At 40.7% G+C, this 25,912-nt stretch overlaps 1 protein-coding gene across 1 annotated transcript in view; it reads left to right on the forward strand.

The window, feature by feature from the left end:
• LOC128838703 (EF-hand calcium-binding domain-containing protein 6-like) overlaps window positions 1-25,912 on the forward strand; it is an 85,215-nt gene that overhangs the window by 56,226 nt on the left and 3,077 nt on the right. Inside the window, exons 12-16 of the mRNA XM_054031100.1 lie at window positions 13,786-13,927; window positions 15,615-15,739; window positions 16,231-16,474; window positions 19,410-19,582; window positions 25,500-25,668. Coding sequence (XP_053887075.1) covers window positions 13,786-13,927; window positions 15,615-15,739; window positions 16,231-16,474; window positions 19,410-19,582; window positions 25,500-25,668 — 853 coding nt within the window. The remainder of the gene's footprint in view (window positions 1-13,785; window positions 13,928-15,614; window positions 15,740-16,230; window positions 16,475-19,409; window positions 19,583-25,499; window positions 25,669-25,912) is intronic.

Here is a 25,912-nt window from a genome sequence, read left to right on the forward strand (position 1 = left end):
ATGTCACTTCTCCATTAATGAAGCGGTGTTATATAAATAACTGGAGAGGTTCCCACCTAAGAGAGGGACCCATCAATCTCCATATTTAAGAGGTCAGGCTCTCAGTGGATGAAAATTCCACTAGGAATTGACTCTGTTGATAGAGCAAGTGCATATAAAATAGTTCATGCCTCAACTCTGGCTGGGCTATCCTGGGATTCAGTCTTTGAAAGTCTTCAGCATACAGTGTTTGCAGTAAATATAGATCCGGGGTGACCAACCTGTGGCTCCGGAGCCACATGTGGCACTTCAGAAGTTAATATGTGGCTTCTTGTATTAGGCACCGACTCCGGGGCTGGAGCTATAGGCGCCAACTTTCCAATGTACCGGGGGGTGCTCACTGCTCAACCCCTGAGTCTGTCACAGGCCCTGTCCTCACTCTACCCCTTCCCACCTCCTTCCCTTAGCCTGCCATGCCCTCGTTCCTTCCCCCCTCCCCCGAGCCTCCTGCACACCACGAAACAACTGATTGGGAGGGAGGGGGAGGCTCTGGGAGCGGAGGGGAGATGCTGATGTAGGGGCTGCTGACATATTACTGTGGCTCTTTTGAAATGTACATTGGTAAATTCTGGCTCCTTCTCAGGCTGGCCACCCCTGATATAGATCAAGTGGCCCAGTAACATGCCTGAAGATTCTTTTGTGCATGACCGTCTCTATTTTGAGGTAAGCACAGCACACCAAAATAGGTTTACATTTTCATTCTTTCCTTCTTCCAGATTAAGCACCTGATTCTGAGAGGTGCTGTTTATTATTAAACGTTTGTATTATCGTAACATCCAGAGTTGTGCACCATTGTGCTAGGTACTGCACAAACTCCTGGTAAAACACAGTCCGTGCCCCAGTGCTTATAATCCAATTTAAGATGATGTAACAAGTTAGTGTAAGAATAGTAAGGAAAAGGGGATGGAGTACGAGGGTAACAGCAATAATATTTTGTTGTTAGATAAGGTAGCTATGTGTAAAACTGGATATTTCCAAAATTTCTCTCTCTCTCTCTGACTATATAGATATATCTCTTCTTGCTCTGATGCCCCCTTTGCAGCTATATTGTGTGTACATATGCAGCATATACAGTGTACACACACACACACAATGTGCTGTATATACAACACAGCAGCAAAAGGGGCATCACAGCAAAGGGATTTGAAGTAGGACATGGGAGTGACTTTACAGATTAGTTCAGGAAAGCCATTCCATGCATAAAGAGTGGAATGAAAGAAGGCAAAAGACAGACAAGTTAAATGAGAGCAGAGGCCCTTTGCTCAGGATTGGGCCCACAATGTGGAAGACTTAAAAATCACATACAACTTTGTCTTAGTCTGGCAAGTTTTTGTGATGAGTGACAGAATTAAGCCAAGAGCTTTTTCTTTTTGGGTCAAATTCACTTCTGTGTGTAGTGAAACAGTAGGTCCATATACTACCAAATCCCACTAAAACTCTTTAAATAGGACTTATGTGGGGCTGGAGTGATACATGGCCTTTTGCTAGGTTCTTTTTAAACAGCTGGGACATTTCTCCCTTTCTAAACAGCTGAGAATATAAAGGGGTGTGTTAACTTTGGACTTCACTTATAAAGAGGGTTTGGTCTGAGACAACTGGTTTGTGTACATATGCAGTTTCTGCCAGGGAGGTTCTAGTATTTTGATGTTAATAGAGAAATAAGAAGATGAGGCCTTTTTTCCTGTACTGTGCATAATAAAATGGCCATTTCAGTCATCACCCCCTGTTGTATTAGAGGGATCCAAAGTAAGCTTGCAGGCAGGGATTCCAACAAGTCAGAGTACTTTGATTTTAAGTAAATTTCACAGCCATTTGGCTCTCAGGCCTTGCCAAAGCTACACTGAACTAATAGCTTCCTTGACCATTTTAGTAACAACTGATGCCTTCAAAACTTCCTTTCCTGGCCTTGAAATAGGTCCAAAATAGACCTCCTAATTCCATGGGATTGCTGGTGTTGATCCATTTAATTATTTTAGCACTGGAGTCTGTTTCACCTTTATTAAAATTTCACTGTCAAGCGTTTACCAGCTTTGTTCCTATATTTACAATACCTTTGACTGAGATGTCTAAGACTTTTAAACATATGCTTTAAACAGCAGACAGTCAGCTCTGACATTTCTTAGAAATCTTTTCAGAAGGCCATGTGGAATAGTTCTAATCCGGGAAGAGCCCCTGACTCACTGTGTGATCTGACAGAGTGACATATCACTTGACCTCAGTCCCACCAGCTGTAAAACTAGGTAGAAAAGTAGGGCCCTTACAGAAAAGCAGATGATGCATTTGAGCAGAGATTTCTTGGGTAAATAAATTACAAATCCTATCCCTCGTCCTCTCTCTTTTTCCCCTCCCCCCCCCCAACAAAAACTGATAGTAAGTTTTAAGCAAGAATTTGAATTGCAATTTTTCCATTTTATTTGTACTGTGCAATGAACTTCTTTTTGCAGAGTAAGGAAATGTTATGCAATGACCCTGTAAAAGTTATTTTAAGGTGCAACAGAACACAGAAGGAACAGTTTTTTGCTGATGATCTGACCAAGTTAGCAATTTCAGATTCACTTATTTTTGCCTGAATGAAAGCAGAAGCAAAGGGGAAGTATGGCTAGAGTTCTGTCTAGACAAAAATATCACAGTCCATGAAATCAAATTCTGCTGGTTATTGCCCGAGAGGAAAAGAGGCATAGTTTTAATAGGAGAAGCAATGATATTGAAGTTACAAGACATGTAGCTAGTTCGTAAATTTGAAGAAATATTGTGAAAGACTGAAGTTCTGGGCATTTCGCTGCAGGCGGCGCAATATCTCCTCTACAGCCAGATGACTAAAACACTGTGGTTTGACTTGGCCTTTAATAAATGTTGTGGCTTGGCAAGGTAGAATCAGGTCTGTTATCTTAGTACTACATTTTTATAATTCATCTATGAATCATTGACACTCCCAGTTGTAGAATAAACCCTGGCCAGAGTTATAAATGGATCCACACAGCTATGGAGGCTGACAAGCATAAAGCTCTTTCAGACATGAATAACATACTTCCCCTGCAAAGTGGAAATGGATGTCACAACTTGGTAAGACTAGTTTTATTTAACTCTTTTTGAAATTCTTTTTTTTTAATTCAAACAGAAGCAGCACAGTTTTTCCAACCCGTTCTTAATCTGTGAGATGAGTTTCTGGAGAAGTACAATAGCATTGTAAGGACCTTTTCTGTGAGAGGGTCAATGGTCTGTTCAACAGTAAAAGAAATTATATGCAGTTCAGCCAGACCTGTTTCTAAGTAAGGTGATCTATTAAAAGTACTGTAGTTGGAACAGCAGCCTTCTCCTCTGCCAAATCTTTTGACATTGACATTACCAAGTGTTTAGATTCCAGCTATCATGTGTCTAAGAATAACTTTGAACAAGAGTCCTTCTCACCAGCCGTCCAGGGCACTCAGCTGTTAACTTTTATTTTCCATCTTTTATTTAACTGAAAACTCTTCATCTTAACTAAGACACAGACTTTAAAAATAATGGGCCAGATCTTGCAGTGCAAAACAGCTGGAAAGCTGCCCTGGAAGGGCAGCTGGATATTCCCCTTGCACAGGAGATTTTTTAGGTGGAGTAAGCTGGCATCACTGGCTCTATGCCAACTACCCCTCCCCCAAACCTCTCTCCCCCAGAGTAGGGAGATAACTGGGAGTTGAAGGGGTCGTGACCAGATGGAGTGGGGCTCCAATGAGTCTGGGCTGGTGGAATGACCCTGTTTCAGCTGGCAAAAATTAGATCAGCCCTAAGCCTGCTATAACTTGTGCCAGAGGCTGGTTTTGGCCCTGGCTGCCCTGAGGATTGGAGGGGACAAATAGCAGCTCATAACCCCTTTCCTCCGGTGTGCGTAGTGTGGCTCAGGCATATCTGAGAACCTGGTCCCATGTGCCTATTGCCATGTACTAAGGACTAATGTGAGAACAGGTTAAAAATGAAGATCAGGACATAAAAACAGTGACTTCCCTCTTCCATCCTATAATAAAACTTACCTTACACAATAACCTCTACTCATGCAGTCTGACACAAGTGTTCCGCTGTCCAAACTGCCCTGCACTGCTAGCTTTCCTGAGCCATTGGGTGCCAGTGTCTGAGTACGCTAGGAATGGTTGGTGAAATGTGTCAGGCAAGTCTGATATAGAAATAGAAACACAACAGAACCTCCTGTTCTCCAGTGTATCTTCCCCAAACACCTTTCCTCTGCCCTTCTATTATCTGAAACTAGAAATAAACCTGAGCCACTAAGTTCCGGTCTGGAGCCAAACCACCCCAATGTTCTGGCTTTAGTCCAGCCCATTATCAAAATAGGATTTTGGATTTGAGTTTACCCAAAGTTTTGGAGTGTTAATAATTTACCCATGGTTCATGTGTGGGCCTTTCTCTACTAATAATCCTACAAATCATAACCTACTTCCCTGCATTCTCAGCTACCTCAACATAAACCAACCCAACCAGAGGCTAAAGCAAATATGGATAATCCAGGTAAAGAAAAATCGCCTCTCATGGTATAGAAATTTGCCTGGTCACTAACCTCTATCTAAGGGCTTGGTGATCCTATCCACATCCTGTTAACCAGTGTCAGCAAATAAAGGGTGCTTATGAATTGGTGCAAAAAAATTAAAGGGCCATTGTTAACATTATTGTGTTTTCTGGCTTTGCTTGAAGAAAACAAGTATAAAGACAAGTATGGCACAGCAAGGAGGCTGCACAGAAAGACAATGCCCCCCCCTGTAGGCTTCCTGTGCCTTAACTCCTTCAGCATCATCAGACCAGTGACTAACTCCCTTAGCTGTTAGCATGACAAATATAAATATTATCGGCCAAAAACTGCTCTCAGTTACATGGGGACAACTCCCATGAAAGCCACTGACAGTGGTACCCTTGTAACTTGGAATAGGAGTTGTCCCTAGTTATTAAAAATCAATTAATTAGCTCTGCACTGATAATGCTTAGATTATTACAACTGGACAATTTTTTTTAAATCAAATTTAATTTTCACCAGTAACACTGTTAATTTTTTTAATTCCACTTGGCTTGGAACATTAAATTAATCACTTTCACTTTTTAGTTTCAAAACATCAGAGGATAGTTTAGATCTTTTTAATAAATATGTTTTCATTTATTTATTTTCATTTCATACTGTTTTGTTAACTTGATGTTGAATCACTAGCAAGGTTTTCAGTGTTTCATAGAGAAGAAAAGAACATTCTGTGTCACTGGAATGCATGTGATACCTGATTTCTGCTATGTTGTTATCTCGCTCTAGTTTTTTGAGTCTGAGAAAGTGACTAAGATCCATCTGTGTGATCTCTAGCTCCTTGTATTATGTAAAAATGACTTCCAGTGATCATAAAATCATAGACGATAGGGCTAGAAAAGGCCTCTTGGGTCATGTAGTGTGACTTTCTGAATTGTGCAGGATATTTAATTGCACATTCCCACTCTGTCTAATGTAATCTGGCTTGAGTACCTTCAGCAACAATATCTCAATAGCCAGTGAGACAGTCAGCTATCTCCATTTACACCCTAGTCTATTCTAATGCATACACTGTGATAAGCAAATTTTCCTATTGATTAGTGTGAACATTATCATATTTTACTTTTAGCTTATTACTCTTTGTTAAACGTCTGATGCAAATAAACCCTTCCTTCCAAAAATTATTTCCTTGATGTGCCTTTTAGACTGTGCTAGAGTATTCTTTAAACAAACAAACACACATTGACTTCAGGGGTTAATAGATTCCTTGTAGAATAATCTTCCTCCTGCAGACCTTTTCAGGTGTTTAGGTTCTGGTGTTGTCCAGCCAAATGGTTCCTGATTATGGAATTTCTTTTTCCTGTCTTTCCTTAAAAAAGGCTAGGAAAGTCCTTCAAAGGAAGCCTGCACTGTGCATGTGTCTTAGCTTTCTGATTCACTGCTTCTTTCCCTAAAACGAACCTAAAGAAGGCTGTGTTTCTGGATTAAAAACAAAACATACAGTACTTGGCTACTGACTAAGTTATTATATTTCTTCTAAGGTATGTATTTTATCTTCCAGAGAGGCAGATCCTCAGATGCAACTTGAAGAGTACTTGGCACAGCTGAAGGGTAGTGGTGCAAAGGTGCCCCTTATGCTCCTCTGTACTGGTTCTGTGCTGAAGGTTGCCTTACACTGCACAAACTGTCTAAATCCTCTTTTCCCATCTACACCCTGTAACAGGGTTGCGACTCCACCCCCGTCTTCTTCCTTCCCATAACCTCCCAGACACCACCTGGTGTACCTTCAGTGAAAGTTTATTTAAATTTCTCTCCATCAATATCACCACAGTCTCCCAAGCTCTCCCCTGTTTACAATATTTGCTGAGCTTTAAGCCTTCTCAGTAGGGGAACAGAGGTCTCCCTACTCTGAGGCCTCTGACAAGGCTCAGCTAGCCCCCTTATTAGTAGAGACAGGCCCAGAGCTGAACCCCGGGTAAATAACCAAAACAACCCTCGTATATTTGGAGAATGTTCAGCTTGTATGATTAGGCACTCAAAGAGTCAGGTAGTAACAGTTCAGATTGCATCTATTTCCTTCCTTCCTTCCTGTATCAGCCCTGGGCGAATGGGTTAGTTTTTACCCCACCCAGCCCACCAGCCTGATGAGATAATTACCCCCAATCAGCTTCTCCTGGGGCCCTAATCAGCATTGAAGTGATCAGAGTGCAGGCTCACTGACTCACTCCTGGCACTCTGTCACACACCCCTACCCCAGCAGTTGGGAGGGGGTGGGGTCGGTTCAACACCACTTTCTACTGGCAGAGTGGCACAAAGCATCTGAAGTCTGGCCCAAAATATCAAAGTCAAAAAAGATATATTGGACTATTCTGACCATGAAAATGTTAAATATATCAACCCCCCTGCCCTGTATCTAAGGGTGTATGATACTGTAGTGTTTGAAAACTCATATGTGGTCATGAGATGCTATGTTCTTATATCAGAGGGGTAGCCGTGTTAGTCTGAATCTGTTAAAAGCAACAGAGGGTCCTGTGGCACCTTTGAGACTAACAGAAGTATTGGGAGCATAAGCTTTCGTGGGTAAGAACCTCACTTCTTCAGATGCAAGTAATGGAAATCTCCAGAGGCAGGTATATGTTCTTATGTTTGCACCAAAAGACATTCTATCAAGATAACAATTACTGCTAGTTGAGACTCCTGTGTCCTTTTTGATCACTGTTATGGAATATCCATATTCCATGGAGTAATACCTATGTAGCTAAGGTAGTAGAAAAATGTATAATATATTATTTTAAAAATAGGTATATAATTGTTAAATTAAAGACTTAAATTAAATTAAAACAAAGGTATGATTTAGTTTTGTACATGCAATCTGAACTTTGTCACTACCTGGCTGTTTGAGTGCCTAATCATGCAATCTGAACATTCTCCAAATGTAGGAGGGTAGTTTTGGTTATTTACTTATTGGTATATGGAATAACTATTTAGTTTTGTGAGGTATTCTTCCATCATCTCTTTGGTAACAACCCTGTGTTCTTGAGCCTCACCCACAGTCCTTTGCATTATGTCCCCTTTACCTTTAGCCTTTTTGTTGAAAACCGAGTAACAGTAGGTAGTATCTATACTATTTTAGTGATTTTTATTGTTTATTCTTCTTTCTTACTAAATAGCACTCCTGATTCTTTCCTTACTTATCTTTTTCTCTGGATTTATTTGGAGGAACCTTATTTTGTTTTAACTCCTTTAAGATAACATAATTGCCTAGGCTTGTTTGTCCTGGTTACTTTATCACTTGTATGCTATGATTTATTTACTTCTTTCAAGATCACCTTTTTTCATTTCCTGTATAATTCTGTTTTCTGTTTCAGTTCCTTGCTAACTTTTGTTACCCATATTTTTCCTTGGGAGCTCATTATGCTTTGGGCTCTTAGTATTGTGTCCTTTTGAAATGCCTGTCAGTCTTCTTGCAGCTAGTACTTTTGCCCATTTACCCTCCTTTTATTTTCCTTATGTTAATGTTTGTCTTACAAAATGGTAGTGTCTTAGTATGACAACCCACTACTTAACCTTTCTCCCTATCCTAAATTCAGTTAACTTAAACTGTATCAGCAAACTGGAGTCTTTTTCCAATCCCATCAGAACTCAGAAGCAGGATATTTGTGACCTAGTTATTACAGACTTCTGGTTTCTACAGATTAAGGCCCCAATCCTGCAGACATTTAAGCCTGTGCTTTAACTTTACATATGTGCATAGTACAATATGATATTCACGTGCACAGTTAAGTGTGTGTGTAAGTGTTTTTGCAGCACTCAGCCTAACTCTTGCAGTTTTCACATACATCAGAAGGAACAAGTGGCCACAAGTTAAGGTGTAGACTTTATTAATTCACCTGCCAATGATTAATTAATTTCACTTCAAGTACAACATTCCCAAATATCCCATGACTTCTAGTTCCACTTCCTTGTGAGTTAATATCAAATCCAGGATCAGATCACCGCTGGTACTGTCTTTTCCCTTTCATGTTATAGAAAAGTACAGTGTTGTTAAATTTTGACGGGCTGGGCTGTGGAGTTCTGGCTGGTTTCAAGCACTGTGAGGCCAGAATTTAAACCAATCACTGTATTTCCAAATGCTGTTCCTATAGAAAATGTAAAATAATAATTATAAATAAATAATACTTAGCTTTTATCTAGCATTTATCATCAGTGAATCTCAAATTGTTTTACAAAGGGGGTAAATATCATTATCCCCATTCACAGATGTGAAAGCTAAAGCAGAGAAAAGGTCACCCAGGTCAGTGGCTCAAGTCCAGGTCTCCTGAATCGAAGTCCAGTGTCTTATCCACTGGGTAACACTGCTTCCCCTAGAAACAGATCATTAAGAATTGAAACAAAAAATTAAGTTCTAGGATATTCGGAGTTTAATAGTAATGAACCATACAGGGCACCTATTTTGAGCCCAATCTTAGAACTTGTCTCCACTACTGGGGAGATCGACGCTGCTGCAATCGATGCAGCGGGTGTCAATTTAGCGGGTCTAGTGAAGGCCCGCTAAATCGATGGCAGAGTACTCTCCAGTTGACCCCCATACTCCAGCTCCCCGAGAAGAGTAAGGGAAGTTGACCGGAGAGTGTCCCCCATCAACACAGCGCAATGAAGACAGTAGGGTAAGTCAACCTATATAATACTTCAGCGATGTGAATAACGTAGCTGGAGTTGATGTAGTTTAGTCATCTTACCACAGTGTCTTACTATATCATCTTGATGGGAGACACTCTCCGGTCGACTTCCCTTACTCTTCTTGGGGAGCTGGAGTACTGGGGTCGACCGGAGAGCGCTCTGACGTGGATTTAACAGGTCTTCACTAGACCCACTAAATCGGCACCCACTGCATTGATTGCAGCAACGTCGATGTCCCCAGTAGTGAAGACCAGCCCACACATGCATTAGAATGTCACCAGCAAAACACACTGAGATTAGTGGGTTGTGTGGGTGAAATTCTAAAGCTTGTATTGGGCAGATGTTAGCCTCCTGAGTGTGTGTGAATAAGTGCTCGTGTTTACACCTGCCAAGAGTAGCTAAAGGTGGGGGGGACCCTTTTGGTAAATTAACATCCCAGAATTTCCAACCTCACTGACATCAGCATGTTCCATGAGCACTATTTTACAAAATCTCTTTGACTGGGCCTTCAGTATCTGCAGTTGCTGGAAAAGCATCTATTGAACTGTTTGCTAGTGTAAATGGGCAAAACTCCACTGAAGTCTGGGGACTCCTTTGTTCCATACTGTGCCAGGGGCTGACTCCAGTATTGGGGAGCTGCAAAGATGGCATAAATCTGCCTTTGAACCCCATCTCCTTCTTGTCCTGTGTTGAGCCCAGCTCAGAGAATTCAAGCCCATAATTTAATTGCACCACCCATTAGCCAAAACTTGCTAATGATGTTGGCAGAGCTAATAGCTCGCCTTGTGTTCATATTTACTACTGGCGGATAAATGACAGGCAGAAGCAGGAAATGAGGTTAGATTTCAAAATTGACTTTTGCTAGATAAGGCTTCTGCGCTGTAAGAATCTGATTTTGTTTCTGTGATTAATCCAATTTTATGCAGAGCTTTGCAAATTTAGGGTATGTCTAAACTGCAGAAAAGAGATGTGCTCTTAACATGGGTTAGCTACCTGTATTAGCTGACTTCAGTTAAAATAGCAGTTAAGACTCAGCAACTTGGTGTTTAACTTGCTAGCAGCTTGAATTAAAGCCTATAGGGAAGCTTAGGGTTGAACTTGAGAATCCTTTTTGTATAATAGACCCTTCTAAATAAATGCATGGCAGGGTTTGTTTGCCTTTGAAAAGTGTCTACTGTGTAGGTATTATAGCTCCTTTTCATATGGCTGGTTAATAAACTTTACCTATTATTAGTGACCTGTAATAATGATTACAACTCTTGTGGAGGCCAAAGTTGTACACATAAACACTCACACGCATCTGTGGCTCATGCAGCAGCCATTTTTCATGCAGAAATGTGAATTTTTGCACATGCAGTAGGTGTAGCACTTTTTTTGGAGGTGCAACACAGGCACCTGTGTTTGAAAAGTTGGCCCCCAAAGCCCCATTGATTTCAGTAGGATTTCGTGTTATAACATCAAGACAGTTTCCTAAGATGCAATGCAGAGTGTTGTTAATGTTCATTAATGGCTAAATCCTGTAGTCTGTATGTTGAATGTGTGGAAATTTCGGTAACAAAAGACTGTTAAATAAGGGATAGGATTTTGCTCTAACAGAATACGTTTGATGAATGAGAAGCAGTTATCCTGCTATACACAATATCACATCAAAGCATATTACAGAAAATCTGGCTCAAGCTCAACAGGTTCTGCAATGTACCATTTACTGCACGGTACTCTGACAGCGTATATAATAGTGTAACATCTCAGAAGGCTCCTTGACAGATTGCAAGGGTTTCAGAAGACAAATAGCAATAGGACTATTGACATTTTTACTGATTTAATTCAATCCCTCAAATAAAATGTTGAGTTAATGTTTTAGTGATAAGCAGGGCTCTTAGGTGCCCAATGTTTTCAGGTGAGTCCTGGAAATTTTGGCCATGAGCCTTAAATTTAATATTTAATAGTATGGGAAAATATCACACTGTTTACTGGCCTCATTACCATCTATTCCTCTTAGTTTGACATAGAGACATTTATTTTGGGATGATGGTGAAAGCTCTGAGAATGACCAAAACATAGGAAATATTTTGAGAGAAGCAGGCAAATATGTTGCATGCACTGCTGCTCTTTATAAGCCTGCATCTCTGCTTAAACTCAGGTGAGATTTCAGTTCTCATTGGGCAGTGCAGTTTTACGAACTCTGACACCAGCTATTGACATTTGCCGTGATGAGCCATCTCTTATTAGTACTTTCAACTCTTGGGGGATTTAATTAAGAGATTTACTTACCAGGCACATTCAAACTCCAAATATTTCTCTACAGAAGGACACACAACCAGCAGGACTTCCCATCACAGGGCATTAACTGATGTGATGCTATCGTTTTCAATATGTGTAACTTCTTGCCTTCAACCCCCATGCTGAGTTCTTGTGTTCCTTTTTTCCCCAGGGTCATGTCCTACACAGAATCCCCACTGTGACTTTGCTCTTCTGGGTCAACAGCAACATGAGATGACAATTTTCGCCCTTTATTATTACTTGTCTAAACTTGGAGAAAAATAAGATTCCTATCTATTACATCTTCAGGTTTCAACTTACAGGAGGCAGGGTGGAATATAAAGACTGACCTGCTTCAAGTCTTTAGACCTCCTGTGCCTTTAAGAGAGGGGTAGCAAGGATGGTATCTGAGCTGGCTCTATAGCTTTCACAGATTGTAGCTGTTTTCTTCCAAATAGTAAACGTGATCTGAAGAGTGGCTGGCAAAGGCTTCTTATATTTCTTCTAATGGCAGCACTGGAAATATTTCATGCATATATAAGCATCCATGTAAACAACTGTTGTTTCCTGCAACTATTGTAAGTTTCAGTAAAACTTATTAAGTACTGTTTCTCTTTCTTTTTTTTGAAAAAAGAAAAAGCCTGCATTTTCTTCTATTTCCCAAGAGGCTTTTTATCGGTTTAAATCAACTAGGGATTTTTCACATATTGACATAAGCATTCATTTGCTAATTTGCTGGACATTAAACTGCACGGAACCTCCCCCAGCGTTCTTGAATGAGACTGAAATACTTGGGTACTTAGTGCTGCTCAGACGCCGCATCATTCCAAGTACACATATGGTTTTTCCTCCTCTATCTCCTAGATAAAAGTCACTGTTTGATCGCCTTAAGGAAAAGAATGAGTTAAATGGACCAATATTCTAGCCTTGGCTCTAAAACTGGGCCTTTTCAGAAACTCCTCAGCACCTGCAGCAGCGAGGTCATTTGCACATACATAAATAAATAAATTAACAATGAATAAATAATTTAATCCCACCACACAATGCCACCTTGCAGATTTGATCCTTTGCTCCCAGTGAATTTGTCCATTCCTAATTCTTTTTGATAAAGTCCTCAGATACTTGCTGACTGTCAGGCTAATTTTCTTATTGTTTTCGCTTGATTAGTTCTGTATGACCTAAGGTCGCCCCTAAAATCCACATCTCTCGTGAAGACTCCGAAAGGCCTTCTTTTTTTCAAAGGGATGGAAAGTGCCTGCCATTTCTCCGGACAAAAGCCTGGAAGGTTTTCAGTTATTAGCCTCCTGAAGCAGCCCTTTCGCTCACCCAAGCGCAAAAAAAACTCATTAGGGGGCACCTTTCTTTCTGGCCTCTTTATCTAATGCATGTAGAGTTTACGTATGTCAAGATTTTCAGGTCTTGGATGGATTTGGACTGTCTCCCCTTTAACCCTGCTGGTGTAGCTGTGCCCACCATGTAGGTTGCCTATATCTCTGTGTTCTAAACTGTTTTGAGAACCTTGATGTTTTTAAAATCTATTTTACAGCCTGCTATGTGGTATATGACACACATTTCGAGAAATGCACTCGGTGAAGGTGACACTGCACAGTTAGAAAGTCAGGACGGGTTGCCACTCACTGGTGGAGGTTCTGTCTCGACTCTCAGCATTTTTCACTTTGGGATTTATTTTTCTGAAAGCTTTTTGTATCTAAGTTTTAGTCACGCAACTCCTGTTAAAGCCAAGGGGATTTGCATGGCTAAAATCCTGCACCTCACTTTGAAAATACACCTAGTCTGGGTTAGATTGTGCCCTGCCCCATTGATCCCAGCACAGGGGCCAAGCCCACATACAGTCCTTGTGCTTGGATAAGAGCAGTGGCTGTGTGAGGCTAAATGCACAACACATCCTGGAGCTCCCACTGGGGAAAGTATAAAGCACAAGCCACCCCTTCCAGGTACACTGCATGCGGACTTTGTCCTTGTGTATGCCCTGCAGGGGTAGCAGGCACTCTCCCGGGCTTATGCGTGGTGTAAATCAGGCTGGCATTTGGCCAACTGTATTATCCATGAAAACCATACAATGAAATATACAGCAATGCAATGCTTATATTTACCCCTTTAAGAACAACATAGCATGAAGCCATATAGGCGGGTAGCACTGTGAAATAGTTGTGCTGGCTCCCCCTCGTTGGACATTTTCCTGGATTTTGACACATTGGCCTGCCTGCCCCCTTGTCACTAGGATTAACTTTCTTGTAAGACACCAGTGGATGATAGGGCAAGAGGCAGGCTAAATAAACAGTCTTCTCTTTCAGCAGAGGGTTGCCTAGTCTCTTTGACGAGAAATCTGTAATAAATTCTATGTGTGAGCCTAACGAAGACAAAGATGGGCAGAAACAGAAAGAAAATATCCCTAACCAGAAAGTGAAATACACCTGTGGAAGAACTCCAAGGCAGGTACAGGCAACACACACACAACCCGTTATTGTAACCCTACTTTTTTTTTCTTTTCTTTTCTGAAGAGCACCCTATAGAATCATAGAAACGTAGGGCTGGAAGGGCCCTCAAGAAGTCAATAATTAACTGATGCTTATCCTGATCTGACCCCTTCTTGATCAAAATTCTGCAAGAAGCCTATGAACTGTATTCTGGATGGTAGCCAAGAACCACCTGTCCTAGTTGTCCCAACTTCAGAGGCATAATCTAGCCTCCTCACTGGGTTTATGAAACCCAGTGTTTTGTCCTTAGGTCCTCCCTAGTTTCACTGCAGACTGGGCAGTGTGGGCAAGTTTCTTCCATCCTGTCTTTATGGTGGTGACAATAGACTCAGTTACCCACACAGGAATGCATGTGTGCCTACACAGAGCTGCCATTTCGAATGGGCCAAAATGTGCTCGAGATGCAGAGGTATAAATCCTGGAGTAATTTCACTGGAATCAGTAGTGTACACCTGGATTTATAGCCATGCAAATGAGAGCAAAATGTAGGCCCCATCTTATTTGCCTGTAAAATGCCATACACAGCTATGGTACTATATAAATAATAATAAGAGCAGACATTCTACAGAACCTCCTCTGCACATTGAAATGGTGTTGTGGGGTAGGGGGAAAAGTCAGAGGTTGTGGTCCACATTTTACCACAGACTCACTGATCAAGACACAGCCACTGTGCATCCTGTTAACCCCTGATCCTATAAACACTTATGAATATTCTCATGAATAAAATTAAGCAACTCATGTGCATAAAGTTAAATATGTGTGTAAGACAGTAGTTTTCAACCTGTGGTTCACGAACCTCTGGGCGTCTACAGACTATGTCTAAGATTTCCAAAGGGGTCCGTATGTCCATTTGAAATGTTTTAATGGTCCGCAAATGAAAAAAGGTTGAAAACCACTGGGGTAAATGTTTGCAAGATCAGGGCCATAGTTTGTAATACTGTTGCTCCTGGCACTAGTCATCTGTATGGGAACTCATGGCCAGCCAGAATACAGAGAAAAATAATACAAATTGAAGTTGAGGGGACTAGTCCATAAATAAAATGAAGGAAATAAATTCTCATGTAAATGTTTGCTGGACTGAGCCCTGTGTCACTTTAATTTGATAGAATGAATGAGGAAGTAAGAGAGAAAATAATTAGTGCTGGAAAGCTGTAGACATAATTTACCTAGAACTCTCCAAGAGATATCATAAAGTTATTACACATGAAAATTAGATACAAAACTGGAGATATGGGACAATTACTAAAGTAACAAGTGTATAGGGGTATAGAATGCACAGTCCCACTTAAACCAAGATTTCCCACTCAATAGCAGCCTGCTCTAGCTGTTAAGCAGTTGGAGTGGGTATTTGTGTAGTTGTTAAGATATTTCCCAGTTGAATAGCTGTAAAATTCATGTTACTCTTAATTGTACTTGGGTTTCCATGCTCAGTGGAAAAGTCCGGAGACTGCATCCTGTCTAATAACATAATTCCTATGAATTCTGGAGGGAATAGCGAACTCATGCTGTTGTGAGACGGTAGTCACCAATTACTAGAGAACTCCTTGTTTGAAAGAAAAACTCAAGGAGACATTTGTATTAGGATAATTACAAATAAAGTCTCTCTGTTTATAAACCTTCACACCTATCTCCTTTCCCCCCCAAAGCTGTTCAAGATTATTAAAAGCTTGCTAAATAAACGCTACCAAGCAATAGAGAAAGAGTTTGAAGATTTAGATGAAATGAACTCCCGGCGCCTCACTCAGGAGACTATGTACCTTCTCTTGAAGCGGTAAGAAGACTGGCTACTGAGGCTTCTGGGAAGACTTGGGGCTAGATCCTTGGCTGATGGTGACTTCCATGGAATTACACTCCTTTCCACCAGCTGGGATGGGACCTGGGGTGCTGGAACAATGTACAGTGGGAGTGCTGAGAGCCATTGAACCAAACTGTAAACCCTGTATATAATGGAAACTACTTCAAAGCAGGGGGTGCTGCAGCATCCTCTGCACCCCTAGTTCCAGCACCTATGCCAAGAGGGTTTTTTCCAGCAAGTAATAACAATCTTTCATCATTTTACCATTCTGCTATTGCTTAGTGTAGAGCTGAAGTCCTTCCTCAGCAAAACTCCCAATGGCGTCAATGACCGCACTGGAAGTTTGCTGAGTAAGCACTTTGAGATTTGGCCAGTACACAGAATAACTTTCTGCTTTTCCTCTTACTAGTTATTATACTATTGTTGTAGTGTCATTACATTTGTCTCTTTCAATGTTTTGATTCAAGGTTTGACATCCAACCTGAAATAACTCGAGGTGAAATCCGCAGGCTGTGGGAAACTTTAATTACAAATCAGGACAATACCCTTGACTTCATGGAGTTCGTGAGACACTTTGGATACTCCCCCAGCTCTTTGTGTTTCCCCAATGCCAAGATTAGTCCACCCAGAAAAGGGGACAATAACTTCAGGCTGTGTTCTAAAAAGCTCAGCTGTGATTCTGACATACTGGTGGACAGGGTGCGAGCAAAAGTAAGCTATTCCAAGAAGTAATGCCAGCTGAGACTAAATTCCAGCAGTGTGTATGTGTAATTACTTTATTCTTAAAATATAAAGAAAATTGGTAAATTGTGACTTAAATTCCAAAGTAGGCATCTCGTGCATGATCAGAATTCTGCAAACTTTTTTCTTTGAAATGCACGATGTTGAGTTTTATGTGTACTGAGAAAAAATTATAAAATTAACACTACCCAACAACCAAACAGAATTATGATGTGTTTAAAGGAAAGCACAGCCCAGAACCTTTTTTTTTCTAATAAAAGGAAACAAAATATTTGTGTGGGACAGGTTGCAAATGGATTGTGTTTGTGTGCACAGTATCTATTTGTGATGGGAAGTCAGATTTCAGGTCCCTGCGTGGAAATGCAGAGATGCCGTGCTGGCTTATGCTGGCAGACAGACCAGATAGGTTTCATTACCTTTAACTTAGGAAAACACAAGGTGGACAATTTTCAAGGCAAGAGGAGAGCCAAAGGTGGGACAAGAGGTCTTGCGAGGTCAAACTCTAGAAACAGCCGACTCAGGAGGAAGCTTGGGCTATAGTCTGTTTGTGTGTATTTAAGTTAAGAATAAAGAAAATCCAGGAATGGTGGGGTAAAGCTGGGATTGAGTATTGGATACTACTCTAGGGGGTATGTGTTGGGACTGGGGTGAAGACTGCCCATTCACACTATTTCTTAGTGCAGGGGTGGCCAACCTGTGGCTCTGGAGCCTCATGTGGCTCTTCAGAAGTTAATATGCGGCTCCTTGTATAGGCACCAACTCTGGGGCTGGAGCTACAGGCGCCAACTTTCCAATGTGTCGGGGATGCTGACTGCTCAACCCCTGGCTCTGCCACAGGCCCTTCCCCCACTCAACCCCTTCCCGCCCCCTCCCCTGAGCCTGCCATGCCCTCTCTCCTCCCCCTCTCCCCCAGAGCCTCCTGCACACCATGAAACAGCTGATCAGGAGGTGTGGGGAGGGAGGAGGAGGTGCTGATCGGTGGGGCTGTGGGTGGGCGGGTGGCGCTGGGAGTGGGGTGGGGGCAGCTGATGTATTACTGTGGCTCTTTAGCAATGTACATTGGTAAATTCTGGCTCCTTCTCAGGCTCAGGTTGGCCACCCCTGTTTTAGTGCCAGAGCACTGTGGGACCAAAGGCCCAAGTTATGTGATCTTTCTTGCTAAGGAGAAGAGCTGGAAATTGTACAAGTACTATCCAGAGTAAATCAGCAATATGATTGGGATGGTTGAGGCCACAAAGGTTCCATTTCATTTCCTCCACACACTGAAATGTGGAATTTGCATTCAAATGTATTTTTTTTAACTTTGCATTCATGGTGGGTGTGGTAAATGCCGGAGTGGTGAGATGGCCAGACTCTGCATCATCTTTCATAAACCACAGACAGGGTGTTGATGAGCCTGTTACCACTGCCTTCCTTGAATACCCTCTCCATATTGTGAAACAATGGTATATGCTTAATAGGGGGTTGGAGCTGACTGGGATCATGTTACAGCCTGGCACCTGTAGGCACTGAGCTGTCATATAGGTGAGGATGGGGGAGTACCCTCCTTTTTTTGCCTTTCCTCTTTCCCATGCAGATCCATGGGTTTGCCCTCGCCCTCCACCACTAAATTCAAAAAGAATGTGTTGTCCTGACAATTGTTATTCCATCTGGGCAACTCATGTCTCTCCAGCCAGAGGGCCTATCAGTTGGAAACTCTGTGGTGCTGAAGCTCAGTTTCCAAAGCTCCCTGCTTTTTTTATTCCCACTGAAAGGATGATTTGGTTAAGAAATTGACCAGGAGCATTTCACGCCTCAAATGGCTGGATGACAGCTCTGTCATTTTTGTCCTCTCTATATATATATCTCTCAAATTAAATTTAACTTTTAAAAAACTTTACATTCATGTTTTTTTCCCAAGGGGAGGACAAAAACACAGGTGTAACTAAGAGCAGAATTTGGCTTTCACCCATCAGGTTCAGAGGAACTTTTAAATATTAGATTTGTAGATTTGCTAACAATAGAAATGTAACTGGAACAGATTTTATTCTCATTCATGCCACTGACCGACATTGCAGATGTCTCGTTGGCGGGTGATAACATAGTCAATCAGGTGCCATTGTTTGTACCCTGGGTGCATCCATGTCATTTTATATTTATCATTTTGCCTAAAGATGATGTTAGTGATGAGCAGACTGTGTTCTGCACATTTACCCAAGAGCAGGAGTATGTTGCTGTTCATCTTTCCCACTCCATGTTGTCCTATCACACCTCTCCAGTCACTACTGCTGATAATGATGAGATTTGATAACATGTTAATGGGATGAGAGTTGTGAGAAAACCTGTGCAGGAAATTTTTAAGTGAGAAAGCCGTTGCACAGGGGCAGTCTCACTCTCTCGGCGGTGGAAGCCAGATTCCAACAGTACAAAGAATCATTATGGCTGGGGACTTCCTTAGCTGCAGTGGGGGACTGGGACACCTTCCGTGGCTTGTCATGCTCTTTGTGCCCCACAGCACGTTGCTGAACCACCTGCATGGCCGTTGAATCACAAATTGATTTCCTCAGCCCAGTCCACTGGAACAATCTTCGCATGCTAGAGAAAGGCAGTTTCCCTATCTCACCAAGGGCAAAAGACCTATCGGCTACCCTCACTGGTAAATCTAAAATAACCTTACAGAGGTTAATGCAGTTATTCTGGATGTACAGAGTTGTCACTAAAAGCAGAAAATCTGTCCTATTGACTCTATACCTCCAGAATCTGTCACATCCCATTTCCTTAGGAAAAAAATAAGCCTCTAGATGCATGAGGATTATAGCAGGGATGCTGCATTCTGGTTACTGCATGAGGAGTATATACTGCAGTGTTAGAGGATTGGGTGTACATCCTAAACACTACAGGATTTTATGTGGTTTGTTTCTTGTAGGTGGAGTATTTGTGGGATGATCTCAAGAAAGAGTTTGAAGAGCTAGACCCCTACCATACAGGCTTTGTAAGCAAGGAGGAATTTAAAGATATTTTAACTGAGCTCTGTGCGCATCTTAATGAATATGAATGTGAAATGCTGGGACAGAAATTTGAAAGCAATGGAGATGGATGGTAAGTTAAACTTGGAAAAAGAGTTAGAAGTAAGTAAGTAAACGTTTATATGATATCTAAATGGAAGTCTATAACACTGAACAAACAATAGTGAGTGTTAGATACTGTAAGTGGCACAACAGGTTAATGCACTTTTTTTAAGACAGGAATTCAAATTCTTGCTTAGGTCATTTGATTTTCCTGTTCTAGTCTCAGCTGGACATTTTGTCCAAATCACAAAAATTAAGACTCACAGTGTCACTGAATTTTCAAGTTTCTGCTCAAAAGACAATCAGGTCTGGAATAGAATGGGTTTAGCAAGTCTTTCAAGGTTTCAACTGCATTGGAAGAGTTATGTTAGTGCAGGTGATGTGAAAATTTACTATCTGTACAGTGGCTGAGCTCTCAACAACGCATTAGTGCATTGCTTTTATGAGCAGCAAAATGCATCCAAACCATTCACAATGAAATTTTAAAAACTAACAAATAATTTTCCTTTGGAACTAAAGTTGTTGTGACCCATCTGTCACATGGCAGCCTTACCTTTCGAATGCATCCCTCTGAATGAGAAAGATAATGAGCCTCCAAATCAAGGCCTACAGTAGTCTTAAAATTAGAGCTAATATGAGCCTTGACTTTAATAAAATAAGCCTGAGAATCTGAATTTCTAACCCATATTTCCCCTCCTCCAAGTACAAAATAAACTTCTGCCTTTGTATTGGTACAAAAATTTAGATTCCCTGTAGGGTGACCAGATAGCAAGTGTGAAAAATCAGGATGGGGGTAGGGGGTAATAGGAGCTTATATAAGAAAAAAGCCCCAAATATCAGGACTGTCCCTTTAAAATCAGGACATCTGGTCACCCTAATTCCCTGTGTGCAAAGAATCCCTGTTCCTCTCAGTGACGTTTCAGGGTCAACATTCCATAACAGTGACATGGGAAGTTCATAGTTTTTTAAAGCCTAGACTACACTAGAAAAGGTCTAGCCCTTAGGGCATAACTATACTGGCAAACCCATCTACTGTAGATTAAGTTTATGCTGGCAAAAAAAGTGCTTTTGCTGGTATAGTTTATACCAGCTCCCTGAGGAAAGTGAGTTATCCCTGCAAAAGCACTTTTATGCTGGTATAAGCACATCTACAGTAGGGCTTTTGCCCATATAGTAATGTTGTAAAAAATTAACACATTTCTAACCAGCATTGCTATACTGGGAAAAGATTTTAATGTAGATTTGGCCTAGTATATTATTTCAAACTTTGACTGCAGACTCAGCAACACACATTGGTTTACATTCACTGTTCCCTCTGAGCTGTGCGTGTGTGCATGTGCACACAGATCCTAAGCCCTGCGCACACGGCGAAACATCGTGTACACAAAAAATGAAATACAACATCGGAGCCAGGCTGAAATATCATTTACGGGCGACTTTTGACATTGCTCACCCGCCATCTATCAACACAGCCAGATTCTACTAGCTGGCAAGGTGGGGAAAGGGAAAGGAGGGCAATTAATCGTTCGTACCCCTCCCCACCAGCATTTTGAACGTGGAACATTGATCACATTGGGACGGTCGGGACCCACATATCAACTTGTAGTCTGTTCATTTTGGCTGTGTACAAACTCAAGTACATGCGAATAAGTCAAAATGCCTGGCCATAGTTGCTAAGGAACTGCAAAGATTTCCCAGAAATGAACAAAGGTAAGTGTTGTTTTTGTGACTGAGATCTTTCAGAGGCATTGGACTTCATACATTTACTTATGATGTTTTCCCGCGTTTTTTGGCCACGTTTTTTTGCTATGCACAAACTTCCGGTATTCTGATCTGAATGATCTCCCGCTTGCCCTTTTGTCGAGTCACGCTGTTAAGCGCATTGAAATAGTAGCCATGTAATAAAAGTATTAATTTTAAATAAACCAGTCTGGTAAAAAATCAGTCCCCAAATGTCACTGTCTAGAGGTCTAAAGCGTAAAAGAACAGCGACTTCATTTAAATCTGGATGGCTGGATGAGACTATAGAGACGGTTACACCAAAGTCACATAGTGTAATGCTTGTTAAACTTCGTGAAATATTCACATATGATGAGGACAATGGAGTGGTTTGTGTATATTATCAAGATGCCAGAGCTTCTGGAGAATTTTCAACAGGAAGAATGTGGAACAATGTATGGAAGTTGGATTTATTAAAGCATCATTTGTCAAGTAAGTCTCATATAGATGGTGTAAGAAGTCTTAGAAACAAAAACCCTTCCTTACGGAGCGGATTGCTTAGCATGATTCTTGAAAGTTCAGCTGAAAAGCAGAGGAGGCAAATTAATCTTGAACGCAAGCGCTCAAACCCAGAAGAAATCAAGGTATGTTGTTGGCTATTAAAATGAACAGCTCAGTGCTTTCTGTTCAGGATATTAATGACCATATGGAAAAGTATGTGCGCATACCAGCGAGCTGGAGAAGTAAAAATTATGCTTTTGAATTTCTTAAAATTATCAACTGCATTGTCCAAAATGACCTCATGCATGAAATAGCATCGGCAATGTTTCATACTCTAGCTGTTGATGAAAGCACTGATATATCCATTAACAGATACTTGATACTCTACTTTAAATATAGATCCATAAATTCTGCAGACTATAAAACTTCATTTTGTTGACTGTTACAATTGCAAGAATGTGATGTTGTTTCAATAGTGTCTGCAATCAAAGAGTTTTATAAAAAACACCAACTTGATCTAATGAAAATGGTGATGTTCACATCTGATGTTGGGCAAACTCAATGGCCTGAGGCTCAGCTGAAAAATGATATTCCACACTTAGTCCAGCAACATTGCGTTGCACACTGGGAAGACTTGGGGATTTCTGATGCATGGAAAGAGGTCAAGCTGATAAGAGACATCGAAACCTTAATGAGAACTGTCTACACGGTGTTCTGTCAGTCATCCAGGAGAAAGTGCAAATTTCAGGAAATAGTGGATGTTTCTGAATGTGAGTCAGTGGCTTTCAGGCCACTCAATGAAGTGTGCTGGTTATCTAGGCACTTTGCACTTCGAGCAGTTATTTGCAACTATAATCCTCTTCTGGAATATTTTGAGCAAAACAAAGAAACTGATCCAGTTTCTAAATACTGCCACAAAAAGCTGAATACCAAGGAATATCGAATAACATTAGAAGTTTCGAATGATGTTTTGTCGGAGCTGGCCTCACTATCCACGCTGCTCCAGAAATGGGGCCTTACACCTCTGGAAGCATTTCACCTTGCCCGAGGTAAACTGAACAAGAGCAGAAGACAGTACCTTATAGATTCAGTCTTATGGAGTGACAAAGTTAAGGCTCTCCTAGATATGAGCTCTGAAGAAAATAATGAAATTGGTACCAGTTCCATAATAATTTTCATAAACATCTTGTGTGCACATTTGGCAGACAGGTTTCCAGAGGATGAAGTCCAGGAGTGGTCTGCTTTTGATTGTGCAGCAATAGTTAAGTGTGACTTCAATTTTGGAATTCATCAGGTCAACATCTCTGTGTTCAAAATACAAAGACTTTCTTGCTGAAGAGATTGTTATAGTCAGTCAGTACAATGACTTCAAGTTTGCAGTATCTGAAAGAATCAAAAGCCAATTGGTTTTAAGTTTCCTGGATATGGTGACATTTGCTCACCAGAATGAACAGTTTCAGTATCTTGCAAAGTTGATGGATATTGGAGGAACATTCCTAGCATCCAGTGCAGACTGTGAGCGTGGCTTTAGCTTAATGAACACTCTAAAAAACAAACTATGGAATTGTTTACAAGTAGATCATTTGGACATGCTGATGTGTGTTAAGAGTTACCAGCTGGATGGAGGACTGATAGATCTGGACAGAGTTTATATTGAATAAGCAAATGAAAAAGATTGCAGAGAAAAACAGTAAGGTTAGTTTAGCAGTCTTTGACATTTTGACCAATAAGGAAATTAAAATGCATTTGTAATTACATATCTTATTCTTGGCTGCTAATTATTTATTGATATTTTTTAGGAAAATTTTAAATTTAAAACACAAACTCTTGTTTTTCTTTTTTTACTTATGATGTCTCTATCTGAAAACCCATATAAATTGACCTAATGGCATACTTCTTAAATTGTCTGTATTATATGTTTATCAAAATCTTTTCTGACATGTGTATAGAATGAAAGGTGAAAGTGGATACCAACGGGCAGAAGCCTATGGACTGATAATGATCATGATTAATATGTGCTTGATATATACTCGTGATTGTCTATAAAGAAGATCGTAAAGCGTAATGCTTAAAACAAACTTCTGCTTCATGAAGAATGATTAAATTTCCTTTTTCTAAGTATTTAAAAATGACATTTATAAAATAACATGGTGTAAAACTATTATTATCACAAATTGCAAATTAAAACTTTTTAAATGTATAAGCATTTTACTCACTTGGGCGCATTTGCCTCATGGCGCACAAATTTGAACTCTGCTTCAAAAATTTGCACAGAAGAAATTTTTTGTGCACACGGCCTGTCAAAAATTAGAGGGAACATTGTTTACATTCTCCTTGTTCTTCTGGTTGTGACAATAACCAGTAATTTAATTTTCTATGTATAAACATAAGCTTAGAGTCTGGAAAAAAAACAACAGTAAAATCTGGAAGATTACCTGATTTCCAGGGAATGAACATCAAATAATATGCATTATTTGAAGGTCTTTCATTACTTAATCACATAACATTGGGCAGTCTAACATAAATGCAATTTCATGACTGACTTCTGGGGATTTCGTGTGTGTAAAATCAGAACCTCAAGTTTCATTGTTGTTGGGTTTTGCACTGAATATAAACAATGACTTAATATAAGGTCATAAGTCAGTAAATAAATGCTATTAGCTGTGGGCTAGACAGTGACAGGCTGTATGCTTTTTAAAAAGTTAGGGGTAAAATCCTGGCTCCATTGAAGTTAATGGCAAAACTCCCACTGAGTTCAATGGAGGTAGGATTTCACTCTAGGTTTTTCCTAACCCATTTCTTTCTGTCTTTACTTCACACTCTCCTCTATTTCCTTCCCTGCACAGTACAAGAATGTCCTGGTTTCTCCATCCTCAAGGAGCAACTCTTTACTCAACATGCTTCTGCCCCTCACTTACATATCTGACCTCATCTTTTTGTGTATTGCGCGCCCCCTCATCTACACTTCACTTCACCAATATTGCCAGCCTTATCACCCTTTCCATCTGCTTCTCCCACAACTATCTCCATGCTTTCTTCCACATAGCCCCAAATTTATGGAATGCCCTTTTGGACCTGGTCTGCACAGCCACTGCCCTCTCCTTTTTTTACATCCCTCTTGAAAACCCACTTCTTTCATGATGCTTGCAAGAAATTTGCCAGGTAGTTAGCCTACTCCTTAATGCTATCCACATGTCCCACTTTAAAGTATTACTTGCTTCACCATGCTGTGCACTAGCTTTTGCATAATAACTGCTTAATCTTAATAATGTTGCCCCTGACATTCCTCCCCTTCCCTTCCTTATTCTCTTCTTACCCTTCATTGCATCTTGTTTGAAATTAATTTGTGAATTCTGCAGGGCAGAGATGTACTTTATCTGTATTGGATGGAGCCTCTTCACATTTTGGGTCCTGTTAAAATAAAAAATAATAATCTAAGCAGATATAAATGTGTTCCTTACAGTCCAGTGTTACAAGATGGACTTTATATCGGCAGCCACAGAATTGCATGCTTAGTGATGCAGAAAAGGTGGCTAGGTATCCAACTACTTGATTTGCATGGGCACATTTGGAGATTATGCATGGAAATGATCACATACACAAGATTTAAGTACACCAGATTTTGAGGATGATAGAAAATTTGGAACACAGTATTCAAATGGAGAAGATGTATTAAGATACCATGCAGGTAGTTTTGTAGAAACTTATGAACATATTTTTTCTTTAAGGGTTTCATACCTGGAGTTTCTGAAGCCCTTTGCTTTAAGTAGACAAAGATGGAAGAATGGGAATAACATGGCTGCTGCAATGCAGGCATCTCAGGGTGAGACAGACCAATCCCACATAGGAACGCAGACTGCAGAGCTGGGTGGTCTGACAACTAGACTACGAAAAAAGGTATGATGGCTGTCATGGCTAGTAGCTTTACTTTTAAATGTGAATTCTTATCCATTTTAAATTGCTTAGCTATCAAATCTAAAAGTCCAGTGATCAACTGTGCTAGAACATACTCATGATGTACTGGCTTTGTCTGCCAGCTGGTAGCCAGACACTAGAACAATCATCGAAGTTCTCTGGTCAGTGGCAGAACTTGCTATGTCTGCAGTTTGCATGTGTTTACCAATGAGGCAGATCCTTATTG

This window comes from Malaclemys terrapin, chromosome 5 (assembly GCF_027887155.1).
Source record: "Malaclemys terrapin pileata isolate rMalTer1 chromosome 5, rMalTer1.hap1, whole genome shotgun sequence".
Taxonomy (NCBI): Eukaryota; Metazoa; Chordata; order Testudines; family Emydidae; genus Malaclemys; species Malaclemys terrapin.